The sequence below is a fragment of the Brassica oleracea genome, chromosome C9 (genome assembly GCF_000695525.1).
Source record: "Brassica oleracea var. oleracea cultivar TO1000 chromosome C9, BOL, whole genome shotgun sequence".
NCBI classification, from domain to species: domain Eukaryota; kingdom Viridiplantae; phylum Streptophyta; class Magnoliopsida; order Brassicales; family Brassicaceae; genus Brassica; species Brassica oleracea.
The window spans coordinates 42,385,546-42,404,637 of NC_027756.1; the positions used below are offsets into that span (position 1 = coordinate 42,385,546).

Sequence of the window (19,092 nt, forward strand, 5' to 3'; positions counted from 1 at the left end):
TGCAAATGTTGTGGAGTACCCTGCTACATATGTAAGAGGTGAAGGTATGGTTTCAGTTTCTGTATCATAAATATAAAAAAAAATTGGTGAACTCTCGCATCTGTTGCAAATGAAAAGAATTTTGTGTCAAAAAGCTTTGTCTTCCAAGATAATTTGAAAACCATTTTCTCTTCTCTCTCATCAAACGCAGAGCCAGACCATTCCGCATCGACACACCTTTTGCCACAGAACTCGGTTTAGACAATAGAATCTTTAACAGACTCATACCAGGAGCTCTTACCACTGCAAAATGAAATAATCAAGACAACAATTCAAGTCTCGTCTCGGACAAAAGTTTATGTAATTACTAACATAATATATTTATACCCAAAAATTAGTCTTTTGGCTCCCAAATCCCAATCTTTCAAGATGGAGTGGTAAGAGAAAGAGGAATTAGGAATATGGTTGAGTGTATGAGTTTAGTCCACGTAAATAATATTTGTAAAACACACAGAAACAAACCATTCTTTTTGTCTGACTGTGGTTGTATGATTAAGGAGGACGTCGATGGACTGGTGCCGGAAAATAAACCGTAAACGTAGATCCACCGTACTGCTCTGTTTTCAGTCTCTTTTACACGACCTCGATAGATGTTGCTTCTGTTCCGATCTCTCCTCCGTTTTCCAATCTCTTCCTCCACCTTCAGTTTTTGTCGTCGCGAGAGCTTGTCTGAATCTAGCATGTCCAGTTTTAGATCTACCGAGAAGAGATATAACCTTGACGACGTCAGTGACCGCCGTTATCTAAGAGGTTGAGCTTTATATAGAAGACCTTCCACCGGTTAGATATGAAGAGGTTGAGCTGGAATTAATGCTACGGAGTGGGGCGAGTGAGATGAAGCATGTTAATGGTCGGATTAAAGAAGTAAATAAATGGAAACAGAAGGCGTTACATAAAGTGAATCGGCGTCTGCTTCGTCGGAATGAAAAGAGCTCAGACCAAATAACCTACACTAAGTTTTGTGCTTAGAGACAAAAAAAACAATTGGGCCTGGACAAAATAACCTAATATAAACCCAAATAGAAATTAATTTTGCAATAAACAATACGAAGCTCATAATGGTTGCGGAAGGATTATTGAGAATGGAAAAAAAATTGGGTTGTTGTTTTTTTTGAAGTGCCAGGTGTCCAAAAATCCCCCTAGGTGATTGATGAGGTGGATGCCTAAGAAGGCATATAGTTTAACTTTATTATTAAAGATATGGTCTTCTCTTTGTATACTTGTGTTCTCGTAACATCTCCATAAGAACTACATTATATATAAGTTGTCTTATAAAATCATAATTTGTATGTCCTCTTTGAAGCATTTGATGATCGCACTTAAAATAGTAGTAGACATTGTTGCATGTGGTTTGTGTTTATTTTTATCTTTTATGGTTAATAAGTGTGTTTTTTTCAATTTCTTCTACGTAAATGTCACCAAAAACATATAAGGTTGTATCAAAACTGTTGAGCAAGCGTTTAAAAAAGATCCTACCTAGCATCATTACGGAAACGCAAGCGGCTTTTGTTGAGGAGAGACTAATATCCGACAATATACTGATTGCTCATGAACTCCTACACGCACTAAACTCCAACAACAGATGCTCCAGGGAGCACATTGCCATCAAGACGGGCCTCTCCAAAGCTTTTGATAGAGTAGAGTGGGTATTCCTCGAGAAAGCTATGAGAACACTAGGTTTTCTGAAGACTGGTGCAATCTTATAATGGAGTGCGTAACCTCAGTGGAGTACCAGGTGCTGATCAACGGCAATCCATACGGTGATATCCGCCCAACGAGAGGTATAAGGCAAGGGAATCCCCTCTCGCCTTACCTGTTCGTGATATGTACAGAAATGCTAGTGCAAAGGTTAATGCAGGCAGAGCGCAGAGGTGAAATCACAGGACTTGAGATAGCTAGAGGAGCACCTTCTGTTTCTCACCTCCTCTATGCTGATGACAGTATGTTCTACTGCAAAAACACTGATGAGGAACTCAACAGCATTAGATCAATACTCCACGAATATAGCCTTGCTTCAGGCCAGAGGATCAACTATCAGAAGTCGAGTATCTACTTCGGTAAAAACATTCCCGAAGAGAGCAGAGAAGACATCAAACGCAAGCTTGGCATAGAACACTCTGGAGGAGATGATATGTATTTGGGGCTGCCAGAGTCTTTTGGAGGATCCAAGGTATCAATCATGAGCTTCCTCAAAGAAAGGATCGAGCATAAGGTCGACGGATGGCAAAACAAGTTTCTCTCCGCGGGAGGGAAAGAGGTGTTGCTGAAAGCAGTCGCCCTTGCTCTACCCACTAACACTATGGCATGCTTCCTTCTACCAAAGACAATTTGTAGGCAAGTAGTGTCACTTCTGTCTAACTTCTGGTGGAAGAACAATAAGGACTCAAGGGGAATGCACTGGAAAAGCTGGAGTGAGCTCACCAAGTCCAAAAGCGAAGGTGGACTAGGATTCAGAGATCTGGAAGAATTTAATGTGGCCCTCCTTGGAAAACAGCTATGGAGGATCATCACATGTCCCAACTCACTGTTGGGAAGAATATATAAGAGCCGCTACTTCAGATCCTCCACCCCGCTAGATGCTCCTCTCGGATCTCGCCCTTCATACGCATGGAGAAGCTTATTAGCAGCTCAAAAGTTGATCAGGCAGGGAGCTAGAAGATTGGTAATGGTGAGTCCACAAAAGTGTGGGAAGGCCGTTGGATTGGAAGCAGCCCTGCAATCAAACCCACCTCAACCAGGATGGTCCCCATCAGATACAGGCAGTTAGTGAAGCCCGACATGTGTGTTAGTGAACTAATGACAATCCCAGGAAAGGAATGGAACAGAGAAGCAGTTGAAGCAATTTTTACTGCAGAAACCTCAGAGAAAATACTTGCAATAAACCCCCAAGGGAGCGCAGGCAACGATATATACGCATGGGACTACACACACACAGGTTTCTACACAGCGAAGTCAGGCTACTGGGTCCAAAGAAACTTCATCAATACAGATCAAGCAGCTAAAAAAGTGAACCAACCGAGTCTGGATGAACTCTATCAACAAATCTGGAAGCTGCAAACTAGCCCAAAAATCAGACATTTCCTATGGAAATGCATCAGTGACACTCTACCAGCTGCAGCAAATATGCATTACAGACACATTGCTAAAGATGGCAGTTGCGGGAGATGTGGAACGGGCAGCGAGACAGTGAACCACATCCTATTCACTTGTCCTTATGCTCGCTTGATCTGGGCGGTATCTCCTATCCAAGCCCCTCCAAGTGGTGAGATGTCAGACTCATTGTATGCTAATATCTACCGAGTCCTGAACTTAAAACATCACAGTCCTCATCTCAAGATCTATGATGATCTAGTGCCTTGGTTGCTTTGGAGAATCTGGAAAAACAGAAACGATTTCTTCTTCAAAGGAATAGACTACTCAGCACCAAGCTCGATCGCAAAAGCAACTGAGGACATGGAAGAATGGAAAAGGAGACAAGAGGAGGAACACACGATGACCAGATCACCCCCCATTAGCAACACCCGAGCCAAATGGAAAGTGCCCCCTCCCCAATGGATCAAATGTAATACAGATGGTGCCTGGAGAAAGGACCATCATCGCAGTGGGGTTGGCTGGATCGCTCGCAACAACAGCGGACAAATGCTTTGGGCAGGGGCAAAAAATCTCCAGAGAATGAATTCACCTATAGAGACGGAAGCAGAAGGGATTAAATGGGCAATGCAATCTTTGTGTAGCCTTAGATATAAGCAGGTGATCTTTGAAACCGATTCACAAATTCATGCAAGAATGGTCGTTGGAAAGGAGAGTACATGGCCAAAGCTGAAGCCGATCTTGCAAGAAATACAACACATTCTCTCTGGAAATCATGGTCTCAGAGTGACTTTCTACCCTAGAGAAGGTAATAAGGCAGCTGATAGAGTAGCAAAAGAAGTTTTTTCTTCAGAGAATCATGTTCTTAAGTTGTATTATATCTTGCCAATTTGGTTAAAATCTGTTTGTGAGGCTGATATGCCTGTTGTAAACATGAACTCAGTTGGAAAATGAAAGTAGTAGTTGAGCAAAAAAAAAAAAAAATGTCACCAAAAACATGTCTTAAAACGATAAACTTTAAATTGTGGTCAGATGAAATTAATAAAACTTTATAATAATACCAAGAAACCATGCAAAACATCTTTTTTTTTGTTTTGTGTGTTCAACTCATGCAAAAACATCTAAAAACGGTTGTTACAAGAGAGAAAGTTAGATTCAAAAACAAAGAAAGGACGTTGCATTGCATTGTTAACTTTTGTTTGTCGTATGTGGAAAGTAGATAAGGAGGGAGTAAAAAAAAGATTAACAGCTCTGTTTTAAGAATCATTGACGTCAGCGACTTCTTGCATGCAATAAAGAGTGAGAGACGAGGTTGCCTCATTTCTCTATTTTGTCGCATTCAAAAAGATATTGAAGGAGAGAGCTATAGGACCTGGACAGCTATCGTACTATTTGGGTTATTACCACGGTAACAATTCAAAGAAGGAAGGCAATTCTTTTAACAGTGGTTAAAATGTTTAAAAGATAGAAGTAACATTAAGCAAGTGGATGACCAGTCAAAGAGCCTCCTGTTTCGTCTTATATCAAACAACAAAATCATAATCCATTTCTACGCGAACAAGAGAGAGAGAGAAAACAGAGAGAAAGAAGAAGAAGAAGAACGAGAGATGGCTGCATACATTGACATGTCGAGGATTCCTTACATCCCTGGTCTGTCTCTTTCTTTCTTTATTTCTCCTTGTCTATTCCAACATTTGTTCATGTTCATGTTTCAAAGTTATAAACAAATGAAACGTCTCTTAACATGAAAACTTGTTGCAAAGATTTAATCTTTTCATGGAAATAAAGTTTCATTCTTTATTGATCTTAGTCTTACTACTCTCTTCTTTGGCTCTATTTAACATGAAACTTGTTACATAGCTCATCCATGAAGAATAAAGTTTCCTACTTTCTTTGACTCTCTCTGTCTACGTTCTACAGGGAGGTTGCACGCGACCAACAACCCGTACCAGAGATACGGTCCGAAGGGTTTCATGGAAATCAAGGTCCTTAACAACGACAACCTCTACGTCCGCGTCGACTTGCCCGGTGTTCCAGACGACGCTATCCGCTACAGAGTCGACGCCGTGAGACAAAAGGTTGTCTTTTTCTCCGGCGAAGAAACCCACCGCGACGGCTACAAGGCTGAAGAAGTGCGCGAGTACTCCGGGACAGCTGGTCTGGGCTGCGACTGCTGCGAGATCACCGGCGTGGATGCCAAGATGAAAGACGGAGTCTTGAGGATGATTCTCGCAAGGGTCAAAGTGAAGGACCACGACAAGAAATGTACTCACTTTCTGCCTCTTAACACAGGTTCGAATCCCTTCAAAATCACACCTTTTTGCGTATCATCCATTATTGTAATACTCTTCGTTTGTTGTCGTTTTTTATAGGCAAATCTGGGAGATACGATGTGAATTCATTTAACTGGGTTGAAGTGGAGAGTCATCCGTTTGTGGTGAAAGGTCGCAAGGACACGTTGGCTTCCCAACGAACATCTGATGGATGTTTTCACTTCTCGGTGGATATGCCTGGTGTTTGCGGTGATGACATGTTCGTGCTTCCCAACGAGAACGAGATCAAGTTCTATGGTGAGAACAAGGAGGTGCATGAGCACGATGAGAGTTGCCGTATTTTCCTTGGAGCAGTCAGCAATCGTCAATGCTGTTCCTATGGGATTCCGCTTTTGAACCACAACATCTCTTGGGATGCAGAGTTTGGTGTTCTCAAAGTGCGTGTTTCACCACCTCCTCGCAACAACAATGAGTAATCAATCATCACTCTTTAAGATATCTACTACGTACGTTTCGTTTTTCATATATGTCATGTCTGTTTTTATATTTTGGAGACCTTATGATTTTTGAACTACTAAGTTGAGACTATTGTTATGTTTGTGTCCTGCTTTTGTGTTTCTTACTGTGACCAGTCATGTTCATTGCGTTCACAATTTCTAATTTTTTTGTTCCCTTAAGCTGATGACTCAAATCGATTAGAACTTGAATTTTCTAAAGATAGGAAGATGAAACACACACAAATCTTAGAAGGAAAGGTTATAGGAACCTCATGAAGCATTTCTCTTCTAAAACATGGGCAGTTCAATCCTCGTTCTAGGCTCCTCGAATTTTTGTGAAAACTCAAACCACTATAAAATTCCACACGTCTAACCTCACAAGTCATTTGCTCAGTGTTCTATGGTGGTTGAACACCATTCCTCCCTAAAGGAAGAGCAAGTCCAGACCTAATAAATGTACAATAAAACAAAAAATGTCCCAAACAGACTTAGGAATGAAAATATGTGGTATCAACGCAGCAGCCAATGAGAGCATGTGACATGAATATAGCCTTTCATATTCAAAATTGCTGAACAATGTGCGACAAAAGTAGCCACGGATTAATATTATATCATTTGATCCATAGTAAAAGTAGAACAGAGAAGTTCGAATATGCTAATGGCAAAGCTTATCATTGGGAAAACACACCAGCTTTAGACTAGGCCTAGGTGTTCGGGTCTTTGGCTCGGGATGAATGCGAGGATCCTTACTTGCGTTTAGTTTATGCTTGTAAGTATAACTCATCTCTACTGCTTATATCGACTTCCGAATTTGTTAGACTTTTATATACTTTTATATTCTTTTTGTTCAGCATCATGGGCTATATCTGTTTACTTTGCCTACCAACGAACTTGGAAGCCATTCAATCCTATTCTTGGAGAGACATGTGAGATGGCCAACCATGTTGGTATTTCATTTCTTTCTGAGCAGGTGCATCATCTATTCACTTCATTGCTATCAGTTAGTTTGCAACTAAAGGTGTCCATCTTGACTCAGTTATATTAATATAAGTTAATTCGAGAACGAGCACTTCACTTATGACGCACCTCCAACTTGAAAACTAAGCTTTTGGGTAACTCTGTTGATGTCTACCCTGTTGGCAGGTAATTTTGTTACTATTTATGATCATCTTCTCTCTCTCTCACTTTGTTAGAGGCTCTCTTAATCAAGAAGGAAACTTCTTGCTGCATAGTATTCTGTTTATGTAATGTCTATTCTAGAGGTTTATAGGAGGATGTCCTCTTTTGTCTCTTTTGAGGCGATTTCCGGCGAGAACCCAAGGGGTGTCTTATTGCCTTTTTTAAAAATCTTTACTTCCCTCATCTAGAGTGGACTTTAATTACCGGCTTCCGCTACGGTATTTTCCCTTATTTATTTTTTGGAAAGTTGCAAATCACTCATTATTCCATTGCCTTTTTCCTTAAAATTTCTGGAAAATTTCCTTTTCGAATCCCCAATTCCCCAAGTCTTTCCTTCTATTATGATTTCTCAAAAAATCATAACCGAGTTTTGTGGTTTTAGAGGCAAAATCACATCAATCACGCTTGATCTATTACCTACTTTCTCGCTACTCCAATTCTCCTCCGTCGCCGGAATTTCTAACTGTTGTGAAGAGATGGCTGATCTTCTGCAAAAAGCTATTCAGTCGATGTCACTAGAGGAGGAAGAACCCTTGACCTTGCCCGATAGTCCAAGATTCAGAGTCTTCGACGAGAATGAAACAAGCTTGTTGGGGAGACTATTGAATCCTGACTGTCAATCGATGGCTAGAATGATAGAATATATGCCTACAGCTTGGAGGGTGTATGGGAGAGTCCGTGGTATTGCTCTGTCGCGTGACAGATTTCAGTTTGTCTTTCAACGAGAAGAAGATCTTGTTACGGTAGTGAATGATAGGCCTTGGTCCTACAACCATTGGGCTATGGTGTTGGAGCGCTGGATAGCCAATCCTCCAGAGAACTTTTTACAAACCATGTTTGTCTGGATCCGTATCAGGAATATACCGGTCAATTTCTTTACGGTAGAGACCATGTACAAGCTTGCTTCTGAGGTTGGCAAAGTTGAAGAAGTGGCTTATGATCCTAAGGTATCACATACAAAGGAGTACATCAGAGCTCTGATCCTGTTTGATACAAACAACCCGGCCAAAGCTGCTCGCAAACTCACGGTTAAAGGAGGGACAGTTACCATTGAGTTTGAATACGAGAAGATTCACAAGTGTTGTTTCAATTGTCTTCGACATACTCAGGAGAAAGTTAAGTGTCCTTTTATCAAAAGGGGACCTAACAGAGTTCATAGAGCGACTGAGATTCCAAGAATGGAACAGAGGGCACCAGTCCTCTCAGAACCGGTGGGTGGCCCTCCAGGTTTTCCAGTGCTGTTCCCGGAGTTATCAGGAGAAGATCGCAAGATGGCAATGCTCTACATAGCTCATGCGGATCCGACTGAACGTCTAGCCAGAATTGAGCTTGTTAAACAAGGGATTGTAGAGAACCTGGCTTCATCATCTGTCCATCTGACGCGCATTACAAAGGAGCTTGATAAAGGCAAAGGACATGTATTCTCCTACACTGAGCTCATGGAATCACAGCACTGCAACAAGCACCTTCAAATTGTGGCTCCGTTACCTTTCAGAGCTGATATCAATGAGGAGGCTTCAGAATCTTCTGGTTCGATGTCCTCAGCTAGCTATGCACCTATCAACCCGTCGGGTTTTCAGCTTGGCCCTTCTACGGAAGGGCGTGTCACCGGAAGTGTTGGTGTAACCAAAACACAGAGGAGATGTCCTCATGCTTGGAAGAGAAGAAATGCAGGCAAGGATCTGAAGGTGCCTGCGCCTCTAGCTCTTTCAAACGAGACAGGGCCATGCCCGAGCTCGAAACGAAAAGCTGTCTCTCCGGATTTTTCTTCAGAAAACAAAAACAAAAAACTTTCAGAACCTACAGTAGCTTCCAGTTTGAAGCCGCTGCCATCCCAATGAGCCTTTGGAGCTGGAACTGTCAAGGGGCTGGTAGTCCGGAGACAGTTCAACGGTTAAGGAATATTCGGAGAAAATATTTCCCTGACCTCTTGTTCTTGATGGAAACGAAACAAAAAGATAAGTTTATGAATTATATGCGGTTAGAGTTGGGGTATGATGAGATGGTAACTGTAGAGCCGGTGGGACGTAGTGGTGGATTAGCATTGCTATGGAAGAAGTGTTATGATGTGGAGATCCTATCAAGCAGTAACAGGATCACTGATGCTAGAGTGAAGATGGGAACGTTGGTATTTTACATCTCTTGCGTGTACGGAAACCCAATAAGAGAGAAACGCAAACTGGTTTGGGATAACCTGACGAATATTGGAATCACGAGAAATGATCCTTGGCTGCTTCTCGGTGATTTTAATGAATTGATGAGCAATGCTGAGAAGGAAGGAGGTGCAACTAGACATGAGTCCACCTTCTGGGATTTTTGTAACCTTGCTCTTTCCTGTAAAATCAAAGAAGTTAGGAGCTCAGGTAATTATCTTTCCTGGGCTGGCTGGAGAGAGATAACAAATGGTGTAGGGGAGAAAGATAAAGTTTGGGTCCAGTGTCGGCTTGATAGATGTTTTGGTAATGACGGTTGGTTCAAATTATTTCCTCGAGCTAACACAGAGTATAAGCGCATGTATGCTTCGGATCATAGGCCTATCAAGGTTAGCTTCGCTCTGGAGCCAGAGGAGAGAGGGCGTGGAAGGTTCTATTTTGATCAGCGCATGATTGGAAAAGAAGGTTTTGAGGAAGCGGTCATCAAGGGATGGAATATGGCTAACCTCAATGGTGTGACTCATATTATGGATCGCATTGCTAGCTGTAGAAAAGAACTAGCTAGATGGAAGAAGCGCATGTATGCTTCGGATCATAGGCCTATCAAGGTTAGCTTCGCTCTGGAGCCAGAGGAGAGAGGGCGTGGAAGGTTCTATTTTGATCAGCGCATGATTGGAAAAGAAGGTTTTGAGGAAGCGGTCATCAAGGGATGGAATATGGCTAACCTCAATGGTGTGACTCATATTATGGATCGCATTGCTAGTTGTAGAAGAGAACTAGCTAGATGGAAGAGAGGGTCTAATATCAATGCTCGTAGCAATATCGAGCGTCTGTCTAGCAAACTCGAAGTGGAGATATCTAAGCGCTTTCCTGATCATTTAATTATGAAGAACCTCAAGGCTAAACTTCAGAAGCTCATCGACAGGAAGAGCTATTTTGGCGGCAAAAAAGTAGAGAACTATGGCTAAAGGAAGGCGACAAGAACACAACTTTCTTCCACAACAGTGTTAAAGGGCGCAGGTTCCAGAATAAGGTCCTGATGCTACAGGATGACAATGGAACTGAATTCTTTTCTGAAGGGGCAAAAGGAAACTTGGATGCAGAGTATTTTACAAATCTCTTCATGAGCTCCAATCCCCATGATTTGGAATCCCTTCTGGATCGTTTCGAAGGCAGAGTGTCTCTAGAGATGAATGAGATGCTGACCAAACCAGTCTCCCAAGAGGAGATCAGAGTGGCAGCTTTCAATGTCAGAGGATCTAGTGCTCCAGGTGAAGATGGGTTAACTGGAACATTTTATAAAAAATTCTGGCACGTGGTGGGTCCTTCTGTTGTTGCTGAAGTTCAAAGTTTCTTCAACTATGCGGTCCTACTGGCTGGTTGGAACCACACCCATCTATATCTGCTGCCAAAAATTCAGAAACCAACCAAGATGTCTGATATGCGACCTATTAGCTTATGCTCTGTGCAGTATAAAATAGTGTCAAAGATACTTTGCCAAAGGTTGAAATCGGTTATGCCTGATATTATCTCTGAGACACAAGGTGCTTTCGTCTCTGGTCGGCTCATCTCTGACAACATTCTTGTGGCCCATGAGATGGTCCATGGACTTAGAACGAACGAAGCAATTGGGAAGCAGTATATGGCGATCAAAACGGATATGTCCAAGGCCTATGATAGGGTCGAATGGCAATTTTTGGAAGCACTTCTTGAGAAAATCGGGGTTAATAGAAGATGGGTTAATTGGGTGATGTCTTGTGTTAGCACAGTATCTTATACGGTCTTGCTGAATGGTCAGACTCATGGCTTCATCAAACCGGAGAGAGGGATTCGCCAGGGAGATCCTATGTCTCCATTTCTCCTTATACTGTGCACAGAAGCATTAGTGCATGCTCTGAATATGGCTGAGAAGAAAGGTGATCTACATGGCATCAGACTTGGACGGCAAGGCCCTGCAGTACATCACCTACTGTTTGCTGATGACTCGCTGCTGATGTGTAAGGCTTCCAAGGAGGAGAGCTTAGTCATTATTGATTGTCTCAGACGCTATGGTGAAGCATCAGGACAGGTGATAAACAAGCTGAAATCTTCAGTAATCTTTGGTGCCAAGGTATCAGAGCAAGACCGAGCCGAGATCAAAAGGATTTTGGAGATAGATAAAGAAGGAGGTGGTGGTACTTATTTAGGATTACCTGAATGTTTCCAAGGTTCAAAGGTAGAGCTTTTAAACTTTATCCGTGAAAAGCTTCATGGGAGGTTGAATGGATGGTATGCAAAGGCCCTCTCGCAAGGAGGAAAAGAAATTTTACTTAAGTCTATTGCTCTTGCGCTCCCTGTTTATGCTATGTCAGTTTTCAAGTTGCCCAAAGATCTTTGTGACCGGCTCACTAGTGCGATGATAGAGTATTGGTGGAGTGGTGGGTTTAACAGGAAGAAAATTTCTTGGGTGGCGTGGCAGAAGCTCTGTAAAAGCAAAGATGAAAGTGGTTTGGGTTTCCATGATATCAGCAGATTCAATCAGTCTTTACTAGCTAAACAAGCCTGGCGCATCTTAATATACCCAGAGTCTCTTGTCGCTAAAGTTCTCAAAAGCAAGTATTGGAAGAATGGAGAATTTATGGAGTGTGGTCTCAGCTTAAGACCATCTTTCGCTTGGCGAAGTATCCTACATGGCAGAGAGCTGTTGGAAAAAGGCCTACTGAGAAGAGTGGGAGATGGCTCTACGACTTATGCTTGGACTGAGAACTGGATTATGGGGCCACTTCCTAGACCTCCATTGTACCGAATGGATGCACAAGTAGATCTGACTCTTATGGTTCCAGACCTTCTGATTCCAAACTCCAACTTGTGGGAAGCGTCAAAGATCAGAAGTTTATTTGTAGAAGAAGATGCCAACACCATTTTGAATATGACAGTGGAAAGGCACAAGCCTGCTGCGCTCATGTGGGGTCTCACTAGTCATGGAGCCTACTCCTCTCAATCTGGCTACAAACTAACGGAGACTCTTACCAGCTTAAACTCCTCGCACCACCACGGCCTTCCGTCTGTGGAGAAAATGCTATGGAAAAGTATATGGAAATTGCAAACGTCTCCAAAGATTCGACACGTTGTGTGGAGGGCATTAGCTGGAGCATTAGCAGTCTCAGATCAACTGAGATCACGTGGTTTACAGGTTGATACTACATGTAAGTCATGTGGGATGGGTCGTGAAACGATATGTCATACCTTATTCTCTTGCTCAACAGCTCGAGATGTTTGGAGTGCTGCGAACCTCCCATTACCTCCTCGTGGCCTGTCTACAACCTCTGTGTTTCTGAACCTTCACCACTTGGTCGCTTGCACAAGAAGTAGAGACATCACTGTTAAGCTCAAACGGAGTATTCCATGGTTGTTATGGCACATCTGGAAAGCTAGGAATGGTTTGATGTTTGAAAAAATCCGGTTATCTCCATCTTCTATTGTTAACAAGGCCGAGGAAGAGGCTGAATCCTGGTTTAATGCTAACTTTCCAGAAGAGAACATGATCCAGTACCAGACCCTGTATAACCATCAACGCATCGTCTGGCAAGCTCCTCCGCCAGGAATGCTTAAATGTAACATTGGTGTTTCCTGGGTGAGTGGGTCAGTTAACTGTGGAGTCTCCTGGATCACTCGTGACACAAGAGGGAAAGTCCTAATGCATAGTCGTCGATCTTATTCTATGGTGCAATCGCGTGAAGAGGCTGAACTATATGCTATCTTATGGGCAATAGAAAGTATGCAGACCTTAAGACTTGATAACATCATTTTCAAGACTTCCTTTACTCATGCACGACGCTGTTTATATCGTTGGGATGGTCAGGTATGTGCTCCTGAATCCTACCGAATTTTAAACATCATCAACTCAAAGTTACAGCTAATATCGGCATGGAGCCTAGACTATGTTCTTCCAGCAAGCAACTCCATTGCTTCGAGAATCGCAGTAAGTGTGACTTCGAATCATCTATACCAATCTTATATCGCAAGGAGTGGACCTTCTTGGCTTCATCAGGCGATAGGAGAAGAAACTTGAACATTGTCTTCAGCCTACTCCTTTCAGCCACGTGACCTGGGATACTCAAGCTCTAGTGGTTATTTTATTGCCTGCCGGCCTGCGTGCCTAATTTCTTTCAGCCCTATTGGGTTTGTGTTGAACCTCTCTGCTTTATTTGTTTGCATGGTGTATGATCACCACTCCTGGATGTTGTTTCTTTGGCTCTTCTTTGGCCTTTGCCTTGAAATGGAATTACTCAGTGTTAAAAAAAAAAGTATTCTGTTTATGTTTTCATATAAGCTCATGCAGCTTATATATCCTCAAAAAAATGCTGTGGACTTGGTACCGCCTATCACTAAGGTTCACAACCTGATATTTGGACGAACTTGGGTTGACTCACCCGGAGAAATGGTCATGACAAATTTAACCACTTTGATCACAAGATAAACAGCTTCGACACAGCTCCCGCTACGCTCTTGGCTTCAGACTCACGTCTCCGCCCTGATAGATATGCCCTTGAGCAGGGTGACCTTTCTAAAGCTGGTTCCGAGAAGCACAGGTTCTTCTTCTTTTCTTCCTTCCTAATCAGCTTGTCTGTCAAGTCTTTTAAGTTTTTTTTTTATAGGAAAGATACTTTGAGAATTGGTTTTCGTATAAATATCATCACTGAATCCTTGTTAGAGCATGAACACACAGTTATGCTCTGCATACGAGGTTCTTCGCGGTGTCTTTTTTTTTTTTAATCTCAGCCTTGAGGAGAGGCAAAGGGCCGAAAATAGGACACGAGAGACTAAGAACCAGAAGTTCACTCCAAGGTGGTTCGATCTAACGGATGAGATCACATCTACGCCGTGGGGGAGATATTGAAATATACCAATACAACGGGAAGTACACTGAACACCGAGATGCAGCAGCGAGCTCTAGCGGTGCCTCCGATGAAGTGGACCTCAAATCGATCGAGTTTAATCCCTGGCAATATGGTAATGTATCAACCGAATGAGGCAACGTTTCATAATTTAAATATATGACATCGACATACTCAATGGTGTTGGTCCATGGACTCGTGAAAATGAGTTCAAAGTCGTTTTTCAATACTTGTTCCTGGGGGAAAAAGTGTTGATTACGTAGTTTGAGTGATGAAACATTAGATTGTGTTTATGTCTTGTTGTATCTTTGTTTCCATCTCGATTCAAAAGTAATCATGTTTGTATGCTTCTACGTTTTAGAGATATGTAAGTCCTCTGTTCCATTTAAGGTTCCATTTCGAACAGATTGCTATACTTATCTCGTAAAAAGGCGTCATACTAATTAGATTTTATACAAAACTCTCTTACAAAAACATAATTTGGAGGTGTCTTTGAAACATTTGATGATCGAATTTAAATTAATATAAATGTTCCAAAACATTATCATTACAGTAAAAAGATAGAGATGGCTTTAGTCTCCTCCTGTAGATCAAGTTTAGTGGAAGCTTCATAATATTAGACTTTAAATGCGATTTTGTAACGAATTCAACGTATTGAATTGACTATTGATTAGTGGAATGCTTTCACTAAGTACATATAAATGGACATCATGTGATGATGTAGTTAATATATTATAGTCGAATAAATAGCTTTAATAGAAAAAAACATCAACTATGAAGCCTTGGACGTTTTAGAAAGAGATTCGTTTTCTCGTTTCTCTTATCAATGAACATACAAAGAATACACAACTAACTAATATGGACTACATCATGTGCTGTGTTTGTTATAAGAAAAATAAAGTTTTTTTCCGAGTTTTCATTTATGACACTGGTCATGTGTCTATTTAATTGCGGGAAAAAGTATTACTACGAGCCGTCTTGTGAGCATGCCGTCATATTTGATAGTCAAGTTACATAAAACATAGATAGAAGTGTTGTGAATCATCTCTTCTACGTCGACCATGTCTCCTAAAGTTTCCTCTAACCTTCATGTACTTTTTCCCCTTTGTCTTCATACGTCAAATGTAATTATCCTCTTTTGTGGTCTTAATTTCTCTAAGCAAATTCACAACACAAATTGCAAACGGCGATTTTTTTTTATAATATTCACAATTTTTTCGTTGAGTTTCACTGTATTTTAATTATATACACGTAAAAAAATACCATCTATAAACATAAATATATGTATAAAACAGTTTAAATACGATATTTTCTACGTATATGCTGCTAGTTACGAACTTTGAATCGTTTATATTATAAAATTATTGCTATGCGTCGATTCCACTTTTTCAATATTCAACTGCCATATATCAGCTATTTTGTAATATTCACATAATTTTATTTTAGTCATCAGTCACCATCGATAAAAGCTTAGGTTTAGAAGAGTATCACCAGGATCCAGGTACACAATTAGTTAAGAAGATATAAAATTAACAATGATACAAATTTATTTATATACAGAAAAGAGGCTAATAATAATATACGAGAGTTAATAATAATAATAAATACGAGAGTAGGAGCAATGAAAAGATTCTTATTAGGCTCAATAATAGTCTCATCTCATGTATTTTTCAATAAGTGTTCAAGTTTCAGTACGTCATGCAAACTCTACAGACATTTTTGTAACCCAGACGAGTTTGGTTTCTAAGAGCTTGGCGCAGTTTTACTATAACTCGTATTCTTTCATAATTTGGCCAAGATGCTATCATGTTAGATAGATTCCAATATCAAAAATATCAAGAAAATTAGGATAAGTACATGACATCCAAAAAATAATCCTAGTATTGGATTTCCGATCGATGCATAGGATCACGGTTTTAGCTCATAGCCAATCAAAATATTGGTGTATTTATCCTTACAGTCGCGAAATAATTATTTAAATAGATGGGCCATCGAACATGATAAAGCGCTTAATTATTTTAAACTTTATTTTAGTAAAAAACAATTAAATAATCATTTATTTCATCTTATCCTTTTGAAGGATAAAGCGTGAGTGGTTTCGAAATCTTATCATACAAAGTTACAGACATCACAATCCAGCAAAATAATATATATAATGTATATAAATGTGATAAAACAAAAACAGATTCAAAAAGTTCAGTAAAAAAAGATTCAAAAATAACCAAAAAATGCGGCTTATGTGAGCTTAGAACATCTCCAAAAAAGAATTATATTTTGAAGTTTCATAAACTCTATGTTTGAAATTTAAAAGTAAAAAAAAAAGCTTCAAACTCAAATTCAAAACTATTTGTATTTTATAATATGGTTTTTATATTTGTCATAATCAATTTGAATTCATAATTTTTTTGTAAATAACTATCACATATATAAACATATTACAGCAATATTAATAAATAAAATGTTATATTAAAATATAAAATTTTAAACGGAATAACTTAATTAATATTAAACTTCAAGCAAAATACCATATTATTCCATAAAGTGATTTTCGTAATACATATATGATCTACTAGTGTGTTTCGAAGTAAAAATGGCTCTTCTCATTTTTAATTTGTAGATTAAAGATAAAAGTTGTTGAAATAAAGTGATATTAATACTTATAAATACATTAGATCATAATAAGAAAGTAAAAGATAACATAAAATATTTCTAAAAGACTAACTTTTGCCGATGATATTAATACTCGTGAGTATATTCAATATGAACAAGAAAGAATTGTACGAAAAGACATCATCAACAACAACAACAACAACCATCTTCAGTTACAGAAAACAAATTGGACAATATTTAGAAATTTTGAAGGTTCCGGATCAAACTTACATGACTATTAGTATTATTGTAATATTTAAATATGTGTAATAGTTATGTCTTCATATAATCTTTTAAAAGCTTTTTTGTTAAGTTTTTTTTGTATATTTTTGTTATTTAAATCTAGTTTTAAATATTTTAAATCCTCTTATAAAGTTTTATTTAATTTTATGTGTAAACTTAAATTTTGTAAACAAAACTTAAAATATTTATGAGATATAATTTTTAAAAGGATTAAAACAATAAACAAGAAAATATTTATGAATCATAAATGTGATGTGTAATTGTATGGACTAAAATGCAAATAAAAATATGAAACTTCAAATTTGAAATTTTGAGTAGGTGAAAGAGCGAAAAACTTCATATTTGAAGTTATAAAATATCTTTTCGAGATATTCTTAGTTAGTGCATCTCCAACCCCAGTGCAAAATTTTCTTAATGCATTTTTTATTTGTTCGAACCTGTTTAATCCACTTTAGTTTACGGTAAATTTTGTAGCGGGGCCGAAGATATTCTATTTTGTAGTAAATTCTGCGGGGAGTCCGAAGATGCTCTTAAACATCTAGCATTCTTCCTCCTGAAATAAAAATTAAAGTAAACACGAAGCAGAAACCGAAGCAATTCATTCACCAAAAAGTTGCTCAAATTTTAGTTTTTCGAAGGGAACATTGACCAATTAACGTTTAAAAGCTGGTTAAATGGCATATTGAAATTTGAACGTATCGTTAAGATTAAAATATTATCATATATGTTTGCCACTATGGATAATAATCACTGTCATATAATGTGGTCCCACCAGTTAGGTCTGTGGAGCCGACTAGCAACCGAAGCTTTCTCCTTTCTTATCGCCTCACCGAACCTTTCAATGCCGTGAATTCGACGGTGGTTATCTATCTATCCTTCCCTACGAGTTTAATTCCGACGGTTTTTGTTATTTATCAGCTCGAGAAAAGTTTCTTTTCGTATTCTACAAACAGACTAAAAAGTGCAACAGAGACTCCTTACATTATGAGAGATTGATTCTCTGCCGTTCGATTGAAGAACAAAAATCTGTAGTGCAAAAAAAAAAAAATTAATAAGAAATTGGCCAAGAAAAAATATATGCAGTTTAGAGGTAACTATTATTTTAAATATGAATATAAGTTGTTTAGTGGTAGATCCACCTGCCACGTGACAGAATGTCGTATAGTTACAGCTAACAGGCTATTTCCACCAACCTAAATATTATATACTTTATATTGTTAAAAAATTTAGTCTAAACTATGAGCTAAACTCTACTCCAAAAGAAATTCTTTAATGTTATAAAAAGAACTGAAATTTTATTATATCGCGGAAATTTAAATAAGGGCAAAATTTTATATCCGTAGAAGAAGATAATACTGATAACAAGAGAGGATATGTTATTAGAAGGAGAAGGAATGGTGTGTTTACAATGATCGAAACGATCGTTTATATAGAAGAGAAATTCACTGTGCAAATAGTGAAGCGGACCCCACATCTTTTTATATTTTCAACGAAAACGGTAGCTTCTTTTTCTGACTTTCATAACACTGCCCCTTGGGGACCGGTGTCACTATCCACTCTCGCTTAACGTCTTTGTTGCCTCGTTAAAAACCTTTCCAGGAAAACCTAATGGAAAAAACCATAGTAAGGTAAAAAGAGTACAACTACGTAAGCTCCCCCTCGAATGAACAGTCATAGATCCTTCTGATGGCGCATCCCAATGTTATGGATGTGTTTTCTGAATACCGAGGTAGGGAGTGATTTTGTGAAGAGGTCGGCTGCATTGTCGCATGATCGAACATATCTTACTTCAATCTCTTTATTCTTCTCGAGCTCTTGAGTGTATGAGAAGAACTTCGGAGGTATATGTTCGGTTCTATCGCTTTTGATATATCCTTCCTTCGTTTGAGCAACACATGCCGCGTTATCTTCATATAGAATAGTTGGCTCCGTATTTTCGTTAATCCCACTGCTTGAACAGATGTGTCGGCTTATTGATCTTAGCCATACACATTCTCTACTTGCTTCATGGAGTGCAATGATCTCAGCGTGATTTGAAGAAGTAGCAACAAGTGTCTGCTTCTGAGAACGCCAAGATATGGCGGTGCCTCCA

At 39.4% G+C, this 19,092-nt stretch overlaps 3 protein-coding genes across 3 annotated transcripts; all 3 read left to right on the plus strand.

Annotated features, from left to right (window-relative positions):
• The first annotated feature begins 4,705 nt into the window (after positions 1-4,705).
• Positions 4,706-5,967, plus strand: LOC106316718. The gene is made up of 3 exons (XM_013754597.1): positions 4,706-4,779; positions 5,050-5,421; positions 5,502-5,967. Exons 1-3 carry the CDS (start codon positions 4,737-4,739, stop codon positions 5,876-5,878), a joined length of 792 nt encoding a protein of 263 aa, XP_013610051.1. The 5' UTR covers positions 4,706-4,736; the 3' UTR covers positions 5,879-5,967.
• Positions 5,968-7,554: 1,587 nt separating this feature from the next.
• On the plus strand, positions 7,555-8,919 carry LOC106315068. Its single transcript, XM_013752840.1, has one exon. It carries the CDS (start codon positions 7,555-7,557, stop codon positions 8,917-8,919), a length of 1,365 nt encoding a protein of 454 aa, XP_013608294.1.
• A 1,351-nt stretch (positions 8,920-10,270) lies between these two features.
• LOC106315069 lies at positions 10,271-13,282 on the plus strand. Its single transcript, XM_013752842.1, has one exon. It carries the CDS (start codon positions 10,271-10,273, stop codon positions 13,280-13,282), a length of 3,012 nt encoding a protein of 1,003 aa, XP_013608296.1.
• Positions 13,283-19,092: the final 5,810 nt, after the last annotated feature.

Excerpts from the sequence above, each read along its gene's own strand:
- LOC106315068 (XM_013752840.1), top strand. The coding sequence starts at position 7,555 with ATGGCTGATCTTCTGCAAAAAGCTATTCAGTCGATGTCACTAGAGGAG.
- LOC106315069 (XM_013752842.1), top strand. The coding sequence starts at position 10,271 with ATGCTACAGGATGACAATGGAACTGAATTCTTTTCTGAAGGGGCAAAA.
- LOC106316718 (XM_013754597.1), top strand. The coding sequence starts at position 4,737 with ATGGCTGCATACATTGACATGTCGAGGATTCCTTACATCCCTG. Across the intron at positions 4,780-5,049 it reads GAGGATTCCTTACATCCCTG|GGAGGTTGCACGCGACCAAC; the intron begins GTCTGTCTCTTT and ends TACGTTCTACAG. Across the intron at positions 5,422-5,501 it reads CTTTCTGCCTCTTAACACAG|GCAAATCTGGGAGATACGAT; the intron begins GTTCGAATCCCT and ends CGTTTTTTATAG.